At 36.4% G+C, this 20,386-nt stretch overlaps 1 protein-coding gene across 3 annotated transcripts in view; it reads left to right on the forward strand.

The window, feature by feature from the left end:
• LOC306871406 (double C2-like domain-containing protein beta) overlaps nucleotides 1-20,386 on the forward strand; it is a 301,845-nt gene that overhangs the window by 63,155 nt on the left and 218,304 nt on the right. For all 3 annotated transcript variants that reach the window (XM_079419309.1, XM_079419310.1, XM_079419311.1), the window contains exons 7-8: nucleotides 7,956-8,054; nucleotides 8,415-8,588. In XM_079419309.1, coding sequence (XP_079275435.1) covers nucleotides 7,956-8,054; nucleotides 8,415-8,588 — 273 coding nt within the window. The remainder of the gene's footprint in view (nucleotides 1-7,955; nucleotides 8,055-8,414; nucleotides 8,589-20,386) is intronic.

Genomic DNA, 20,386 nt, shown 5'->3' on the forward strand with positions numbered 1-20,386 from the left:
AATAATAATAATAATACACACCTACCACTGGCATGTGCAGGGTCTGCTGATGGTCACTGGCATATAGCATGGGGATTCTCTTATGAAATAGGCTAAGAGTGATCATGCAACTTCTCTAAAAGGTACTACCTGCTCTTGTTTGTGTAGCAAGTTTAGGAATTGTCTGTTACTGAGTGTTAAGAAAATGTGGTTGATGTTGCTGGGTAATAAAGAGGAGGGTGATATAACTGTGGATGATGAGGAGGATGTTACAGCAGGTATGTAGATGAGGATGATGTTACTAACTGGCTATCCAGCAAAGCTTAAGAGATGTTGAGGCTTCACACCAGTTCTTCCGCTCCTTTATTTTTTCCAAAGCCTTATGAAGAGCATCTAATTAAAGAGAATAAAGTAATAAAACATATTAATAGTTTATGCTAAACATGTTGTGAAAGAATTTTAATATTATTTTTTTTTAAATAACTTAATCATACTTAATCACGACTAACATTTCTTTCCAGGTTTAACATTAATGCTTCTGTTTTGAGTTAACATTGGAATCTGTCAAAAGCATATGACAAGTCTAGACAGTCAGTCTAAAAATAATAATCTCATTATTTTACTCAGTTAAATCTCACTAAATTTAACTTGGTGAATCACTATTACAGGTTTATGCAGATATAGAACAGTTAGAACATCATAGAACATCACAGTTAGAAGTGAATCTATGCACTTAGTTAGGAACCACTGAGCTTAGCCACAGAGAGCAGTATAAAGAGGGGCAGACACAAGAAAAAAAAATACCAGTCAGAGATGGGTTTAAAATTGTATTGGTCAGAACCCTGCAGAAGACCACACAAATAATGAAAACGCATTCAGCGCTGCATCAGCACTCTCCATTTCATCATCAGCTGCCGTCAGTGTCTTGAGTAAATTTTGTCTTTGGGAAAGTTGTAAAATGATAAACTGTTGCTTCTTATTCATGTTTGAACATAACGGCGCAATACAGGACTGATTACTTTCAATCTTATCCACTGTTCTATTAGCGCATTCACCGGACCGGAAAAGGGTTTTCCCTACTTCCGGTATGCATACGTCTCTTTGTGAAATAGGCCTATGAAGAGGAGGGGAAATTCAGACAAATAAGGTTAAAAAGGAATGAAAGGGCAACAGTTTGAAGAATAAAATACCCATATAGGGAATAAGAGTACTTTTGGAGTCAAATATATCTCTCTTAGATTCTTTTTGTATGTAGTTGGTAAAAAAATAATGTTCTAAGAAGCGAAAACAATTAGATCTAGCACATACTCAGACATTACTGGCTGAGTAATAAATATAAAACTCTACTGTTTATTGAATAAGAAAAAATTTCTTGGTTTTTTTTTTCATCTAAAAATGCAGGAAGTTTTGTGTGAGGGGTAGGTTTAATGGTAGGGTTAGGGCAGCGGTTCCCAATTCCAGTCCTAGCACCCCCAAACCCCCGCTCTGCATATTTCATATGTATCTCTTATCACGTACAATGTTTGTTCTATTTGACTGTAAGTGCCCTGCGAAGTGGACATCACCGCATTTGGTTTAATAAAGAAAGGCTGCAATGAAAAGGAAAAGATGACTTAAGATAGATGTCGAATAGATTTGTTTTCTCTTCTTTTCTTTTTTCTTTTTCTTTTCTTTCTTTTTATTTTTTAAGAAATAAGAAGCCTAAAAAAGAAACATTACAAATATTCTTCCGATAATATAAAAAATTGACCAGACCACTATTGTTTGCTGGTTATTATTGGGTAAAGCCTTTAGGGGGTAAACAGATATTTAGTCCAGCGTCTTGTGGTTAATAAGTGTTGAAGGCTATAAATACAAACTATAGAAGCACACTGGTCTTAACTTAAGAACATATTGATTTTGGAATTTAATTGAACCGTACTAAAACGGAGAATTAAATTATTCCCCTAAATCAGTGCAGAAAACTCTTGTTTCCTGCTTCCTCATCTGTCAGCACTGTGACATTTATGTGTATTATCTGAGTTATACCTTTTCATTTCCTGTGTGGAGGTGCACATATTAAAACTATGGACTGTACACTCTCAAAAATTTGTTACAACAGCTGTTGCAGTACCGTCCAAAACATAATTGAACTAGTGCTCAAATGTTTATGGTCAGTAAATGAATAATTCTAGCTTTGACTTTGTCTAGCAAACGAATTCCTTCCAGGGTTAGTGTAGTTGCATGGTTGACTCAAATACAGCTATTTCATTTATGGCACTATGCAATTATTTATTTTGTCCCAAAGCTCATTCACTGGCTGCTGTAAATCTCTGCTGGGTTTTCAGTGTCATCAGGGCCTTATATGATTTACAGTGCATGTGATCAAATGTAGGAGGTAACTAATATGCAGAAAGTAGGTGCGTTCGACTTCATGCAGCACTTAGCAGACCGATCGGCGGCTGACTTGAAGCAGTGCATGCCGGTTAGAAATTTAGTCCGACTTGAACCGGCGCCGACCACACGTCACTGTCACGTGTGGCATCAAAGTACCGCGATAGCGTTTCGAGAGCAGCCGGCTGACTCAGCCGGCGCAATTTCTCCAGAGCGACTGCGGGAGCGCTGATGACGACACAGCTGTTTCACGATTGGCCAAATTCACCACATGACAACAACGACGTGTATTTCGGGTTTATTCTGACAACTTCAGTCCCACTAATGCTCATATACGGACTTTCAAAAAAATAAAAATAAATTAACTTCATGTCATCTTCATCTCGTAAATAATGTTTATTAAAAGATTACAATTATTTTTACTGCAATCACTTTTTTGTTAATTCGTTTATATAGGTTTTGTGCATAGGTTTATTTTGGACCTTTTTCATACAGACCCTTTACAGTATTAAGCTGCATAACCTATTTAGATAATCATTTTTTTATGGAATAAATCAAATGTCAATCTTACAGACTTTTAATATAATGTGGTCATCATGGATTCTGATTGATACTATTATGTAGTTACTGGGTTCATCCATCTTCACTTGCATGTGATTACTGCCAACAACTCTGGCTGGATGTCAACTCAATACAACATTCAGATCACTTTCATAAGCTGGTATAAATCATAATAGAAAGGCAAATAAATTGGGCTTATCCGTAGGCCTGTTCATGGTGTTCACGTATGAATGTTCATGGTGTTTTGTCTTACTAAAATGTGCTTACCTAACTGGAGAAATAATAAGTAAACAAATATGTAACATCCTAATTCTTTTATCTGTAATGAAAACCACATTTAGTACATACAATTATTATCTTCATAGATTACTTTTATTAAGTTGCAGTAGCAAAAACACACATAATGAATCATACTGCACAAGTCAAATTTTCAATATGTTCTGTTTATTTACTTAAAACTTGTTTCTGTCGTGATGACACCCTTTCAAAATATTACATACATCTTAAAGGTTTATTAAAACATAAACCAACATAGTAATAAAAAAAGAATTACTTCTACTGAAAATTGTTAAGTGTAATTGCATTGATTGGTTAGTATTAGAAATAACGAGTCACACTGGTGTTGGGTATGGTCCCATGTCCCTTTGGATATATAAAAACAATACTTATTACATTGAACCTTTACTCACTTTCGTTGATCATTGTGCTCAATTTCATACAACAATAACGGCATTTCTATAGCTTCCAGTTCGTCTGCAATAAAGCAAGCAAACGGCACGTGATCTGCCATGACTGAGGTAGATGCAGCAAACTACGAGAGCCCCGAAGTGTCCGACTTAACAACTCCGTTTTCAACTCCGCTCCTGACTGCAAGCGGCTACTCTCGTTGACCACCGTCTGTAGCCGTGCTTCAAGTCGAACGCACCTAGTCATTTTGTTGTCATGTGACAAGAGAGCCATAAAACAGAAATTTATATTACAGGAAGGACCCCTGTAGGCCTTCACAAATGTGTGTCAAGGTCAATAGTTTGGGGTCATTCCATGTCAACTGAACGAGTGGTCCCTGGCTCAAATGTTTAATTTTGTCAACATTTTTTTCTAAAGAAAGAGAAACGTGCAGTGATGATTTGCTGAGTAATCCACTATTTTGTAGAGGGGGGGAACAAAATGGCAATTTTCACCTGAGATTCGGAGCCAGATTACAGGTAGTTAAAAGTGACTTTAGAAAGATGAAAGATGTTATGATGTTATTCGACAGGTCTGGGGAAAATTGTCATTTTGACTCCCTCTACAAAATAGTGGATTATTCACATTTACCCCCGGTTTCATAGACGAGGCTTAAGCCTAGTCTTATGCTAAAATTCATATTTGGGCTGTTTCAACTGAAAAACTTGCACTGATTGATCATAAAATATTATATGTGAGATTGTTTTGTCTCAAGATGCACACCAGTAATGTTTTTAATTAAGGCATATTTATAAAAGCTTCTTAAATGCCCTAATTGAACTATGGGCTAATCCTAGCTTGACATAAGCCCTGCATGTAAAACCAAGCCTCAATATGTTGGCTTTCATCACTAGTACTACACTTTTATCTTTCTTCAGAAAAAGTATTGACAAAATTAAAAATTTGAGTGGAAGTTTCTGAAATTTGGTTGATTTCACATGGACTGACCCACCTCTTTAAAATAAAAACCTTTTTATTACTGTACTTTGTAAGTATAGTTCCCTGGATATTAGTCAAATGGTGTAATTCCAAGAAATTAATTTGGAAATATTTTATCTTGAAAAATGTTGTACTCCATAATATGTGATATCAAAAAAACATTGTGATCCAATGGTGTTACAAGTACACACAATGTATTAACAGAAAAGTATCCCTAAATGGTGTCAGTAAACCATTCTTTGATGTTAAAGACAGACTGATGTAAGGATACATACTGTGCAGCGATTAATTCCCCGTCTCCACATGTCTGCATGAGGCCCTGTGGATTCCTGTCTCTGTTTGACAGAAAGTAAACAATCACTTCATATTTGCTGAGACCTTTAACTGTAAGTCTAGTGACATTTTAGTTGGCTGTAGTACTGTCAGCTGAAGTACTGCGGCCCCTACCAGAGGTTAGTTTTTCTTCATTCTTTTATCTGGTCTCTGCAGTCATTGCTATTAATGTGACTGAACGTTTCTGAATATCAGGAGGCAGAGGGAAATTACATTCATCTGTAGGTGTCTTAGTTGCATCTGGTGTCTGAGTAGGGATAATTATATTGTGCTGTATTATTTAATTTTTGTCAGTTTACATGAAATATCCGAGAAGTCAAGACTCATTTTCAGCATTTTCACAGATTTTAGTTTGTAAAATAGGTTGGTGTTTTGTTTTTTGTTTTTTTGCTATTATCTGAATAATTTCCAGGAAACTTTAGGAGCTGTTAAGTAATGTTGGCAGCTAGATTCCGGTGTAATATAATTGATTCACCAGTTTGTTTGTTTTTTAGTTGGTTAGGCTGGGAAATAAGTTAGTGGACCCTCTAATAATAGTCCTGTGTATCCCGACCTTTGACTGGACCTCAAGATTTGATAAATATTGCCATGTCAGATTTTCTTTTAGTAGAGCGAGAGCATTTTTTGTGTGTTTTTAGAAATGTTTTAAATTGTGTTCTTGTCGGTTTTGACTTGGGAATCAGCTGAAGCTTCTAAGGTCTAAAACGTCAGTGTCATTCAACAATAGTGTGAGGGGCCTGGGTCTGTGTGACGTCACAGAGACAGGCATCTGAGAATGGCTTGATATGAGAAAGTGGAAATGATTTAACAAGATTTAAAAAAAAAAAAAAAAAACACTTTATCATTATAGGGTGGTTATGTACACACACTGCCAACCCACATTTATGTTTAAACAACATGTAAAAGTGCATGTCGCATCCGATGACCCCTTTAAAAATACTTGAAGAAAAATTAATTTAGCCTCCAAAATCACACCATTTTTGGACTGAATTTTGCTGCTTAACATGAAAATGCATTCACAAAGACCCTATAAAACAAGAAAAGTCATCTTATGGTTCATAGAGCAAGGCAGACCAACCCATGTGTCTTTGAGTGTGTAACAGTGATTCAGCATGACGACAGAATTTGCTGCTCTATAGCCATATTTATCAAGCCAGATTGTAGAGACGGGTGGTATAGAGAATGAGAGGAAAAACTCTGTGACAGGAGATGGGTCTCTCTCTCTCTCGCTCGCTCTCTCACTCCAATTCAATTCAATTCAATTCAAATGAGCTTTATTGGCATGACTGTGTAACATATCACAATGTTTCCAAAGCAATAAGTATATTATGCAAACATACAGATTAATAATAAAAAAGGGGGAGAATAAACAGATATACATGTCCAACTTATCACAATGAAAAGAAGAAAAAAAAGAGAGAAAGAAATAAAGAAATAACAGATTAAAAGAATACAGAGAGTTATTGTAAATGGTAAAGAGGGTTCAGCCTTTGTCCCTCATTTGATGGCAGAAGTACACATACTGCGCTGCCAAGTGGATGCACTTTTCCTTCTCTCCCAATATATACGAGAGTTTCTCTGTGTTGTCTCTCTCTCTCTCTCTCTCTCTCTCTGACTCTCTGTGCTCACATACACCATAGTACTGCACCTCCATCCTCCTTCCTCTGATTGAAACCATGGCAGATGGGGTGCAGCAAATTGGAAGGCAGAACGGTGCTGATCTGAAGCTTGCCTTTTCTCTCTCTGATAAAAATATTAATTTTCAGCATGAGCTCAAGCCGCTGATCGGGGGCAAGCATGTGCTGCTGGGATGATGAAGGCTTTGGAAAGACAGCCAAAGGTTCATGTCCACTTGAAGCCTCTCAGAAGTTCCTCACGGTGTCTTTGCTTGCCTATGCTCAGAAAATGAAAGACGAAACAGTGGGATGGAGAAGAGAATATTATTGTAGAGGCTCCCTCCATTTTTTTTTTTCTTGTCTCTCTGTCCCCATGCTTCTTTTCTACTTTTTATTTTCCAATTTACCTTCTCGCGAGGTCCTGAGCCGTTTACAGACTGGTTCAGAATGGATGCATTCATGCATTTGATGTCACTGTGCTGTAGGTTTAGTCTTTCAGATGGACGATTTTGTTGAGCTTGACGGTGGTCAGCTTGGTGCAGTAGTGCCTGACACTGGGTTTTGGGCTGTGCTTTGGTTTCTGCGTTTAATTTGGGTTGAAATTAATGAAGCGAAATATAATTATAATTATATGTTTATTATTATTTTTCCTTTTCAGTACAACTTTTGTACTGAAAAGGAAACCTAAAAGAAAATCAAAAGAAAATGATCACTTCCAGGGCTGATCAAGAATCAAGAAAGAATCTCTCACTCATCCTTGGAAATTACATTTATTCATTTACACACGGTTTTATTTCTTTCATAGAGTACAAATACATGACATTTTCAAGAATGTTCATAGACTATAGGCATTTAGTGATCAGTGAAAATATTCCCTTCTGCCAAAGCTCTGTCTCATTCATTGTAATGCTGAGTTGCTGTTTTTTTAGCCTTTTTGACCTGTTGGAGAGCTCAGTGAAGCAGTAACAAGAAGCAAAAGGACCAAAAAGTGGACCAAAAGATGGCAACCGAAGCCCATGTCGTAGTGCTGCCCACAAGGCTTCAGCGCCAAATGTTTTTTGAGAACTATAGCATAGGGGAAGATTATCAATGAATAATACCTTCAATTTTATCCTGTTTCTTAAGGGGTGGCCACATTTACCATTGTTAGTCATTTCAGTTGGAATCCAAATGATCAAACATTTTTGCATGCAGATTGGTGGCCATGTGAATTTCAGCTTCACAGCAGCAGCTAACGGCTGCTTGGTTTTAATATTTATACAGACCTCTTTGTATCCAAGTGAATGTACAACATATTAAAGTTCTCAGCAAATATGAAGTGATTGTTTGCTTTTTATTCTGAATCACCCTCAGTTGTTTTTTTTTTTTCTCTTATGTTTTATCACTCTCTCACTTTATCACCTTTTGTCTTTCTTTCTGTCTCTAAAGTTAACTTAAGTGAAAGCGATGGCAGTGATGCCGAGCTCAGTGAATGCAGCAGTGACAGGAAGACCTTCATGTCTGAGACTGATCAAAGAAGAGATTCCGGTAATACACAACTCCTGGAAATTCACTGCCAAATATACACACACACTCCCCATCCACCCACACAAACTCATACAAACTAATACAACTCCATCTGTCAGATCTACCATGTTTCACAGAAAACACAAATCCCCCTAAAGCTTAGTTTTGTTTTTGTTTTACAGCTTGATGCACAAAATATATATTTTTTTTATCTATCTTTATCTTTATTCATTTATTTTTGAATAAAAGCCCACTTTGAACAAAAGATAGCCTTTATAATAGCTTTGTTTTACTAGTGTTCCCGAAGTGGATTGTAAAAAGAAAAAATTTTGAATTTAACTTATGTATTTATTTTTATTGTGAACGTCTTTGTGCACTCAGAATCGAGTGGAGGCCAAGTGCAAATCCCCCTGCAGTCCAGCTCCAGCATCACCAGTCCAACTCGATCCAGCATTCACATGGAAAGCCCTTTCAGCTTGGCCAACGAGCGAAGCAGCAGCAGTTTCAATCCAGGTCTGGAGGAAGAGATCATGGACCATAGTCGACCTTTACTAAGTGAGTGCCCACATACATGTTTACTTGGCTATCTAAATGGGGACATTCCATAGACTTTTGTTGCTTTTTATATACAGCTTATAAAAACTGGAACCTTACCATAACTCTAACATAAAACTTTCTGGATTTTTACAAGTAAAATTTTTTAAACCATCCTTGACAATTTGAGAAGCCTCAAAAGAAGGTTTTTTCACATTTGGCTCACTCCAGGGCACAGATTTGTTTCCAAAATATAGTTATGTACACGCATGCACGCGCACACACACACACACACACACACACTCACTCACCTACACTTGTCATTTTCTCTCAGAGGCGAGTAACACTTGACAGCTGTATACTAAATATAATGGTCTGTTCTCTGTCCTTTTTTGAAATACTCGTACTAAAGGAGGGATTCACCCCTTGTCAATGCATCACTATTTTTCCAAAACCTTATTATCTGCATTGAAGAGGAAACTGAGACCTATCTAGAGACATTGCTGTTGGTTCTTTTGACTTGTGCTTGTAAGCAACTACACAGAACAGCTCAACAACCACAACCTGAAAACCACTTCAGCAACTGAAAACCATATAGCAACTCTTACAACACACTGGTATTGTGGCACAGAGTTTCACAAAAGCAATTAGTTTACTTTAGATAGTGTAACAGTCTACTTGTATATGTTGTTCATGATCCTAAATTTACCATCGAACAGACATGCTGCAGACATTTGTCAGAGTTATACAGCCTCCCGTGTCTCATTCGTAGTTTGCAGGATGGATTTACAGTAAACATGGAAATATTTTACATTTGATTGGTAGATGAAAGCATTGTCAGACTAGACCATGCCTTTAATAAGTAACAGTGTAAGGAATATCAGGTTGATCAAACACTCTTAAAAATGAAGTTTTCAAAAGTTGTTTTTTTTGAGTTGCCATAGAAGAAACATTTTGGGTTCCCAAAGAACATTTCAGTAAACAGTTCCTAATAAAACCTTTTTTTTCCTTAGTGGGAAGAGCATTTTAATACTCTAAGAACCCTTTACACTGTAAGAACCTTTTGTTTAATGGAACCTTTTGTTTAAGGTTCTTGGAACCATAGATGCCAATGCCAAACCTTTATTTTAAAGATTATAGTAGAGTGCACATGAACAAAGTTTCATAAAATTTTAGAAGTGGTTATTTTAAGATGGCACCTTTCGGATGGTCTTTCTGAGATGCTTAGGAACCCCAGTCTCTATTAATTGGTCATTGTATGAGCCTTGTCTTTTTCAGATTGCACTGTATTCTATGTATTTTAGTGGGTTTTTTGGGGGTTTTTTTTGGCCAAGAGCAAATTGCTTTTGCATGTCTGTCATTAATAGCTGCTTTATTGTCCACCTCTATATTTCTCTTCTCTGCCTTAAGGAGCTTAAATTCCCACTTTCTCCAAAAAAAAAAAAAAATAGCCCTCATTATTCCAATGATATTGTGCGTCTTGCTCGAGCGCTCTCCAATTTGTACCACTCACTTTCAGAGATAAGTACACTCCCTTACATCGGCTCTTCAAAGGCTTCTGCAAGCTTAGCATGAGGTGCGATATCTTCCTGCCCTCTGTGTTAATGATAAAACTTTCAAATGTCAATGCACAACATAAAGGAAACAAAATTAAAGCCTTTTACTGTGATAGTTATGGGCTGAGCAGTGAAGTTGTGTGTCCCTGCTGTTTTGGTTGCCATTCTTTTCATTTTTCTTCTTGCTGGCAGTCTGTGACAGCCCTGAAAACAGTTTGCATAAAAATTGTCAAATTTGGCACACTGATTGTGGTGGGCCGGAATAGTCCCCTGACTCATTTGTGGGGCTCTCAGTCAGAGCCTTTAGCAAAACTAAAAATGTTCTTCTGCTTCAAACTTTTAAACATTTGGTCTTACAAACAAAATTCTTTCTTTACTTTCTTTCTTCATCTTGAGTCAATTGAATCATGTGTTTTAAATTTTCCTTCAAAACACGATCTTCGCATGATGTTCAAACTAAGCCTGAAAAAATTAAGCATGCCCATAAATTCAGTTCAAATATGTCATTTACTTGCCCTCATGACATTCCAAGCCTGTATGACTGTTTTTTCTGAAGAACATAAAAGATATTTTGAGAAATATCTGTAATTTGTCCATACAATGTTCACTTTATTTATAAAGCACATATTAATACAACAAATGTTGACCACAGGGCTGTACATGAAACGGTGCAGAATAACAATAAAATCACTTTCAAATTCTATATCATAACAGCACACAAACACAAATAAAACCTCAGATTTAGTGAGGCAATTGGTAAAAAAAAACTGTTTCACCACTAACACCGCACCCATGTATGCTCAAACGCCACAGTGAAAAAATATGTTTTTAAATGTCGTTTAAACTCTCTAAGAGTTGAGCACTGCTGGATATAATGAGGTAGACCTTTCCACAACCTAGGAGCAGCGGCCCCAAAGGAGACTCAATGACTCAGAACATAACATTCTCTTTGATTTCTTCACCTGGATCAGATCAGCTGTATATGATGTTTAGATACCTTACATTCTTCAAATCATTCCTTTTCTATTGTGCAGAAGAAAGTCATATCGGTTTAGGGTGGCTTGAGGTTGAGTAAATGTTCATCTTTGAAGAATAATTTTTGATCTTGGAATGTTGTGCATCTGCAGCTCCTTGTTCATCTGAATAGTTTGAGGTGTTTTAATTTCCTTACCCATGTTAAAACTTCACTAACTCCCTTAGGGATTTTAATATCATCTATAAATTTCATGCATCTTGAAAGGTCTTGTTTATATACAGTGAAGGCTAAATAAGGGGATGCAAATGTTCCTCTGAGAGCCAAGCAGCATTTATAACAGCCAGGCCTCTGTTTGTTGTTAATCATCTCGTGTAATGTACAGGCGTGCAGACACCATGCACTCTCATTCATTTTCATTCTGCTTTGTTTCCTGGTCAGCTAGTCATAGCCAATGAGGTTATGTGGCGTTGTTCTCTCATCCAAGGTCAGGCATGTGTCTTTTGTTTAAACCTACAGAGCCCCACATAGCATGCATACATACATGCATACATTCATACATACATGCATACATACATGCATACATTCATATATACATTCATATATACATTCATACATACATTCATACATACATGCTTGCATGCATACAAGAAAAAAAGAAAGAAATTCAATTAAGAATGAAGTTCTTGAATTAAGAATATATCCCAACGATTTATTAACTCATCCAAGGTTCTCTTATCCAAGGTCAGGCATGTGTCTTTTGTTTAAACCTACAGAGCCCCACATAGCATGCATACATACATACATTCATTCATTTATACATACATACATACATACATGAAAAAAAAAATTGAAATTCAATTAAGAATGAAGTTCTTGAATTAAGAATTCATCCCAACGATTTATTAACTCTGCCCCTCATTTTAGTGAAATACTGGCCACAATTTTCACAAAATTAAACGATTTCCTAAATTTAAAATTAAAAAGTGAATTAAGAAATACAAATATTTTTTTTCTAGTAAAGACATTTAAATTGTTCCAAAAGATTTGTTATTTTGAACATTTTATTCATCAAAGAGTCTTGAAAAAAATATTAAGCAGCGCAACTGTACACACAACTATATGTACACACACACACATACAACATTTATTTATTTTAGTTATTTAGTTAGTTAGTTTAGTTAGTTACTTTTATCCAAAGCGACTTACAAATGAGGACATAAGAAGCAATCAAAACCAACAAAAGAGCAACAACGTGCAAGTGCTATTACAAGTCTTGGTTAGCCTAACGCAGTACAGATAATTATTATTATTATTAATTTTTTTTATAAAAAGACATGGAGTTAGAGGGTCAAGTAAAGGTGGAACAGATGAGTTTTTAGCCGTTTCTTGAAGATGGGTAAGGATCCGGCTACTCTGATTGAATTGGGCAGGTCAATCCACCAGATGGGAACAGTTAATGAAAAAGTCCGTGAAAGGGTTTTTGTGTGTCTTTGGGATGGCACAATAATGCGTCGTTCACTTGAAGAACGCAAGCTTCTAGAGGGCATATAAGTCTGAAGTAATGAATTTAGGTAAAGGGGTGCAGAGCCAGTGGTGGTTCTGTAGGCAAACATTAATGCCTTGAATTTAATGCGAGCAGCTATTGGTAGCCAGTGCAAACTGACGAACAGAGGCGTGACGTGCGTTCTTTTCGGCTCATTAAAGATTAATCTTGCAGCGGCATTTTGGATTAATTGTATAGGTTTAATAGAATTGGCTGGAAGACCTGCCAAGAGAGCTATGTGTGTGTGTCTATATATATATATAATATATATATAATACACACAAACACACAAATTCTTCAGGAAAAACTATACTTTTGATTGGTGACACATTAACTCCAGCAATAAATGTGTTTCCAATATTGTTGCTGCTTTCTTCAAACAGTGTCCAGTATTTTAAGATCTAACAGCTTTTATCACACCATATGATAAATCTGAAATGTCAAATGATTTACATGGCTCATAATTGTATGGCCAATTCCTCTGTTCTCCTCTGACATGTAAAAGCTCTCTGTAAACAAGCGCCAGCAACACATTGTAATGGAGGCAGTGAGATGACAGAAATGACCCATGTCCCCTTGTCTCTCCATGTTCTCCAGCTTTCTGCAGCTAATGTGCCATGTGTCCAGTCTATTTCACTCTAGGCTGATTTTTGTTTTGCTTATCTTCAGAAACATCATTGTGTCTTTTAAAATGGTTGTAAATTTAAGAACGAAAACCATGATAGTTTACTGACAATATATTTTCTGTCTTTTTTTTCCTTGCGAGTGTACAAATTAGATCTCTTAGAATAGCTGTCATGTACGGTGTTTGCTGATGTAATTATCAAAACATAATACATGCATATTTTTATTGACGCTGTGGTAAGATGGTCCACTGAACAATAGATATAAAAATCATTTCTCACCTATGACCCCAACATTGTGTTTTAAATGCACCATTTTTCAAGTTGAGATATGGAATAAAATCATTTTCCTTCTTGTTTTAAAGGTTATGAAGCTAGTTTTGTGAGATGTTCAGAGATATATGTACAAAATGCACATTATTTAAAACAATGATTCCACACTTTATTTTAAACATTAAGAGTTAAGTGGTTAATTTTCAGCTTAAATACTGCCTTAGAATTCTAAAGCAGCATCACAGAATCTGATGTAGCCTAAAATATAGATTTTCAGGTTCAAAGCTGCTCTCTCGTATTTGTAGACCTATAAATAGTGACAAGGGAGACCATATGAACCTGAATCGAAATTCCCACATGCACTAAATATTCAACTTACTCCCCAAAATGTTCTTACAGTATCACATTGTGAAAGTCTCACAGAATTTTATTATTCTGTGTTTGGTGATTCTTTGAAGAACTTTTCTGTGCTTTAGGATAATTTTCATAGAAGTTCAAGCATTGCGATTATTTTATGATTTTAAAAATGAATAGCAAGAACATTGTGATTTTTGTCAATTGCATTGTTTTTCCTAATTTTTAAAAGTGATTTAATGTGTTGAGTATTTAAATGTGAAATTTGGCAAATGTAAATTTTGAATAAATGATTATGATTAAAGAATCACCGCTTGTGGGAAAAAGATATAGAGAAAACTAGAAAATACAATCCTTACATTTATAGCACTTGTAACTGAATTTACTATTACGTCATACAGTGCACTTATGCATGTCACCTGCACCTACTGGTCACTGTCACTATAGTTACAGAAGTGATAATCTGCATTGCAAGGATAGAAAGGGGCTTGACTTCAGTTAGTCACTTTTACAGACCACATTCGAGCTGCTCCTATATGAATTATTTGATAGTAAATGCACTTCTCAGTCCCAAACACTGATTGTGTGAATGTAGCCATTCAAAAATAGCACACATAGCTGTGTCTAGTTGATTTTAGTTTTGAGACTAACTCAGTAACTCATTATCTGCTCTGACACCCAAAGCCATTCTTTACTGCCTACTCGTCATTGAATCTACCTTGACATTTTTGCATTTGATTCTTTTCATTTTTCCTCCCACTTAGCTACTTGCGTTCATCATCCTTGGTTACATTGAGTGTCATCCCTCTCTATTATTTCTATGTAGATGCACAAAAAACTAACTATACGCATTGGCAATGGCTCTAAAAATGATTCACTGTTAATGGGAAACATTCACTTCTGCATGGCTGAACATTTCACTCAGAGTTTTTTGAAAATTATAGTGTTTTGCTCCATGTTGTCAAACCTTGATTGATTTTCTCTTCAGTTTCTAACTCATTTGACTCTCATGCGTTCTTTATTTGGCTGGTGGTTCTGTTTGAGCTCAGCTTGCCAGTAAGAAGTGGACCCTGTTTTCTTTGTGTCTCCCTTAATGCTGTACTCCGAACTGAAATGGTTTGTTCATTGAAAACCACTCATTAATTTTGTGGAAGAAATATGTATCTGATTGCATTCCAAGTTATATTATTGAATAGTTCTGAATTCTAATAGATATGGTCCTGTTGATTAAATATACAGTAGCTGATTGATTATCATTTTTTTCTTTACTGAAGCACAGAAACTGAAATTAAAATTTATTTAGCCAAAAAACATTCAACAATCATTCATCATTCAACAATCAAATAAAAACTTTATATAAGTTGTATAAACATTTTAATTGCACACAAGGCAGTTTTATATCAACTTCTTAATGATATTTGTTTCTGCTCCAACTTGTAAAAAATAAACATTTGAACTATCTGTATAATAACCTGTTTTCATAAGATTTATGTAAACATTGTAAATAATGAAGACACCTGATTAATTATAGTGCTAATTTTTAGCTAACGGAGTTATTTTTTTCTTCTATTTGACTAGTGAGCAATAGACTTTGAATGGCTTTCCTGAGGTAAAGCATTATGAGACATTGTTTACAAGCAAACATCTTAACGTGGCTGAGTGATTTTGAGACATGATACATTTCAGTCAGTTGTTTGGTTTCTTTCAACATAACTTTTGACTTTTTCATGTGTATTTCATGCAATCACTAGTATTAATCACTAAGTGGAAGAAGTGATTGGTTCACATACTGCTTGAAATTAATTTTATGAAATTGACCGAATTTGAAAGCTCAGACATTTTCATATCAAAATTATTCATAATTTTCATATCAAGATTATTGGATGGGTTAATATGCTACAAATAATGCTTAGTGAATTTTTGTTCATGAAATGGTTTATCAAAATGAAAATAATTTAGTAGCATGAAATCAATATTGTCAACCCTGCCCTAGTGTCCACACAGCTGACATGTTTACCTGTTGTAGTTTATCATCAGTAGTTGGTACTTCAGTTATCAACTGGTATTATTATTATTTTTTTCTTTGCGTTTCACTTTCAATTCACAATACACCCCAATGCACTTCATTTTTCATTGTGTTTTAGTATGCAACATTGTGTTGATGTAGGGAGTGAACACAGTTGTGTGGGGCACTCAGTTGAGGTTGATCAAGTCTGTGATTGTGCTTTAGCAGCAATCCACTAGCCATTCTGTGGATGGCTCTCCTCTTCTCTCCTGTAATGCCAAATTCCACCAAAGCTCTACAAAGGGATTGACTTGCAAAGCTTCTGCATCCCACCTCCACTGCCAAGCACCTCCCTCTCCAGCCTTGTCTGTGGTGGTTGCTAACTAGGTCATCCGCTAGTAGGGGCTTCTCAGTGCACTATCAGCATGGCTGTGATTCGGCCTAAGGCCATGCTGATATTTAGACTAACAGCATGACTGAGAATATAGCTTTTTATGTAAAAGTTCAATAAACAAGAGGTTAATATTAAAAAACGTATGTTTCAGACAAACATTGGGCAGTTAGTTTGTATATTTCTTCTCCAGCAATGAAAACAGATCCAAAAGAAGCCAAAGCATCAAACTTTGGGTGTAAGCAAGCATCAGACTGACAGCGTGTCTGGAACAGAGAATGTGAGTGAAGCGTTCTCCAATCACTCCCTCCAGCTGGAATTAACTGTGGAAGTTTTTTTCTTCACCATTTCTGATATCAACACTGAGGTTTCTGAGGTGATCTTGGCATCATTTTGGTCTCCAGAGGCTTGTGATTGCACATGCTGCTACCACCAATACCTGCCTTTTTCCAGAGCATTCAGGCAGCTGCTGGTGGTGTTGCCTTGTCTTCCTTATAGAGAGACATGAACACTTTTATAGCATTGTAGCCCTCACTAAAGCGCACACATTTTTCATTATTATTATTATTATTATAATGCTAACATGTATACATTGTTTATGCATGATGGAAGAATATTTAACCCTCATGTTGTGCTACAGTCATTTTGACCCAGAGAGGATTTTCTTATTCCTTATTCCTTTCTTTTCTATTCTTATTTCTTATTTCTGGGTCAATATCACTGTAGGGTGCCTTTTGGTGTCCTGTACATAAATAATTAATTTGCCAGGATAACTTAACACAAAAATGATTATGAAAGGGTGTGTGTGTGTATTAGGCTAAGTTTTTATATTCTTGACAAAAGCATCACTTGGATCTTTAGATGCATTATCTAGATTTTTTTTTTAGATTTGTATAAGAGGATGCATGTTATTTTGCTATGTCCCATGCACTGCTCATTAAATTTGAATGATAGTAGAATATTGTCAAATCATAAAATAAAAAAAAATTGTTATCCTATTAATATTTTGGTAAATATGAGATTACTCAATTTGAGTGTATTGATTATTTGGTAATAAAAATAATATTTTTATTTGATAAAAAAGAAGGTTGAATGGTGCTACCAACTATTTTTTTTAGCATACATCCCCATATGATTTATCCCAGTATAACAAAAGGAAAAGTATTAAGACTTGAAACATTTTAAATAAAGAAAACTGTTTTACCAAATTAGTTTTTAATTTTAATAATTAAAAATTGATGTATACAGTGCAACAGCAAAAGCTGTGAGAAAAATAAATGTTACTGTAACATTTCGTAGAACGGGAAGGAGGAGGCGGGAACCAGCAAACATTTAAGGACTTTAATAAATAAAATAAACACAAAAGTAAGGCGGCAGCCCCTCACGGGATGACTGCCGCACACAAAATAAAGTCTTCCACTGTCGTCACTCCTCCTTTTATCCTTCCGGAGTTCCTCCGTGGGACTCCAGACCGGTGAGTGGTGCAGGTGTCGCTCATTATCATTAACTCCACCGGCCTCGCTCCATTCTCACGGCTCTCGGCCCCGCCCCACTCACTACAGTTACACATTTAGACCATTTTCTATACATATATAAATTCCTACAAGTCAAGCTGCAGTACCAAGCAGGACCACATGGAGATGCCAACAGACCACTATCCCAGTCGCCTTAAAGTTATATAAATATACCCGGCTCTGTATTCAGAATTATTAAACAGAGCAAAACACAAATTAAAAATAAATAAATAAAAACATTATGAATTTGTTGGATGTGGTGATCTGAAGGCAGCTCAACATGACTGACCAGTGAACAGTTCCTCTGTCAGAGTGAATGTTGATGCCAATACACCACTGTACATAGCACACTTCTATAAAAACATGCTTCTTCAGCGAGTGTCCATTATAAAACACTTGCTAGAAATGCGATCATACTGAAATGTGCTCATAAAGCTATCAGAGAGCGCACATACACAGTTTGTTTATTTGCACACTAATAATAACGGACTCGCGCACGTCTAATAATGTAAGTTACGTATGTATGTCACTGACTGTAATCGTCTTTACCTCCATTACAATCGGCATCCATCAAAACTTCACTGGTAAGATACTGGTTTGCTTTATTCAGCCCATACAGACTAGTCCTGACTTCATATTTCTTATTAGCGGTATGTTTGTTCTGACCAATCGCTGCACAAGTTAAGGTTATCCATGATGACAAAAGCACGCTAGTGCTAGCCCTCCCGGAACCCATAGAGATTGCATTGCAGTGCCTGCAGTTTAAAAAAAAAAAAATCTTTGTATGGAAGTCTATGGGACAGAAATCGCCCAAAAAGGGGCAGTACTACACAGAATGTGACTCGACCCTGATTGGACTATATTTCCAGAGGCAGAACAAACAGTATAGAAGAGTGAAAGCTAGGGTATGTGAAAGAAAAAAACAATTCTCCCTTTCGCGCTTTGTTGGTGCGTCACCCGATCGCCCTAATAGAGAAACTGTACAATTGTACACTGTACAAACGCCCCTGTACAATTCAATGTAATAAATACACTTGCAAATGGATCAGCATGTGATTGTACATTAAATTGCAGATAAAAATGTGCATTTAAAGTACAAAATATTTATTAGAGTATAATAGAATATGCAATGGTATAATGATGTAAAATACAATATAATACAAATAAGTGTAATATTTTTGTGTTTTGCAGTTGTAAATTGCATTATGCTAGAACATTTGATATTTACATTTGTAAATCCTAAAAATAAATAAATTAAAAACTATTAAAAAGGTAAATAAAGCCTGTTGACAACCGTGCAAACATTACGACCCTTGATTAATATTCACAAGCCGTGCTAAGGTTTATAATCGTTCTTACCCAACCGGTTTTTCCCCTCCTCCCTTGACTCTGAATCGTTCTACACCTACTTGTTTCGCATTTTTCAAAACTGTGATAAGAACTGACCTATGCTGAAATGAGGGGCTTCATGACACTCTAAACAAGATGAATGATGCCAAGACTGCCCCCTGTGTGAAGCTCATCCACATGATTCATGCATAAAAAAATCATATCAATTAAATCATTCCCTCCTTTCAAAGCCGTGACAGGCCGGCACTGCATCATCAGGACCCCACTAACAATTCCAAGAACACAACGGTGAGAACACAACGGTGAGATAACTAGACAGGCAGCTAATATAACAGTAACGCATCTGATCAGTGGGAATTTACTGTCATTTTGTGAAGGGAGAAGGGAAAGGGAGAAGTTTCATTCTGCGCCCATAATTAATGAATCTAGTCTTCTCTGATTAGCTGCAGACAGGCCGTGCATGTTGGATGAGAAGGTGACTGGGGTGGATCCGGTGTCGTCTTCCCCCTCAGTGGGGGAGAGGAAGTTTAGCTCTAACCTGCCATAAGCACCATGGCTGTGATGGCTGCAAACAGGCTGAAGCTAAACACTCATTAAATCAGATGAGGAGGAGAGAGAGGGACTCAGGCTGAGCTCTGACAGAGTTGTCACCTGAAAACCCTTCAGATATGGCCCATCAGGTACTGTTTTAGATTAATGGTAGGACTCTGTGGGGCATTAACGTGTCTGCTCTATTGCAATTTAAATATTTGTTATAAATTAGTGTGTACCACATAGCTGAATATGCATGATAATGTAACAAATCCATTAACATGCTTACTGACTTTAAAGTGGTAATTTTATTGATTTATCCTTCCATATTTTATTTAACATTTTCCATCCTTAGTATTTAACAGTCCGTTCTGCTGTTGATCCTTCTTCACGCATGAGATGAGCAGCTATCTCTGCAAGTTTTCTGTTGTGCCCGAAATAGTTTTCAACTGCCTCATTCTTCAATAAAAGCCTCTTTACAGGGGAAGGGTCACATTTTGATGGATTGATAAAACAATCCATAATGTGCTGCTTGAACAGTTAATATAGGACTAGGGATGTAACGATTACTGGTTTTACGATAAATCATGATAAAATTCCCCACGGTTAGTATTGCCTTTGGTGTGAGAGACCCCGGTTCGAATCCACTGTGAGACACCAATGTGTCCCTGAGCAAGACACTTAACCCCTAGTTGCTCCAGAG

Source organism: Barbus barbus, assembly GCF_936440315.1.
Source record: "Barbus barbus genome assembly, chromosome: 6".
NCBI classification, from domain to species: Eukaryota; Metazoa; Chordata; class Actinopteri; order Cypriniformes; family Cyprinidae; genus Barbus; species Barbus barbus.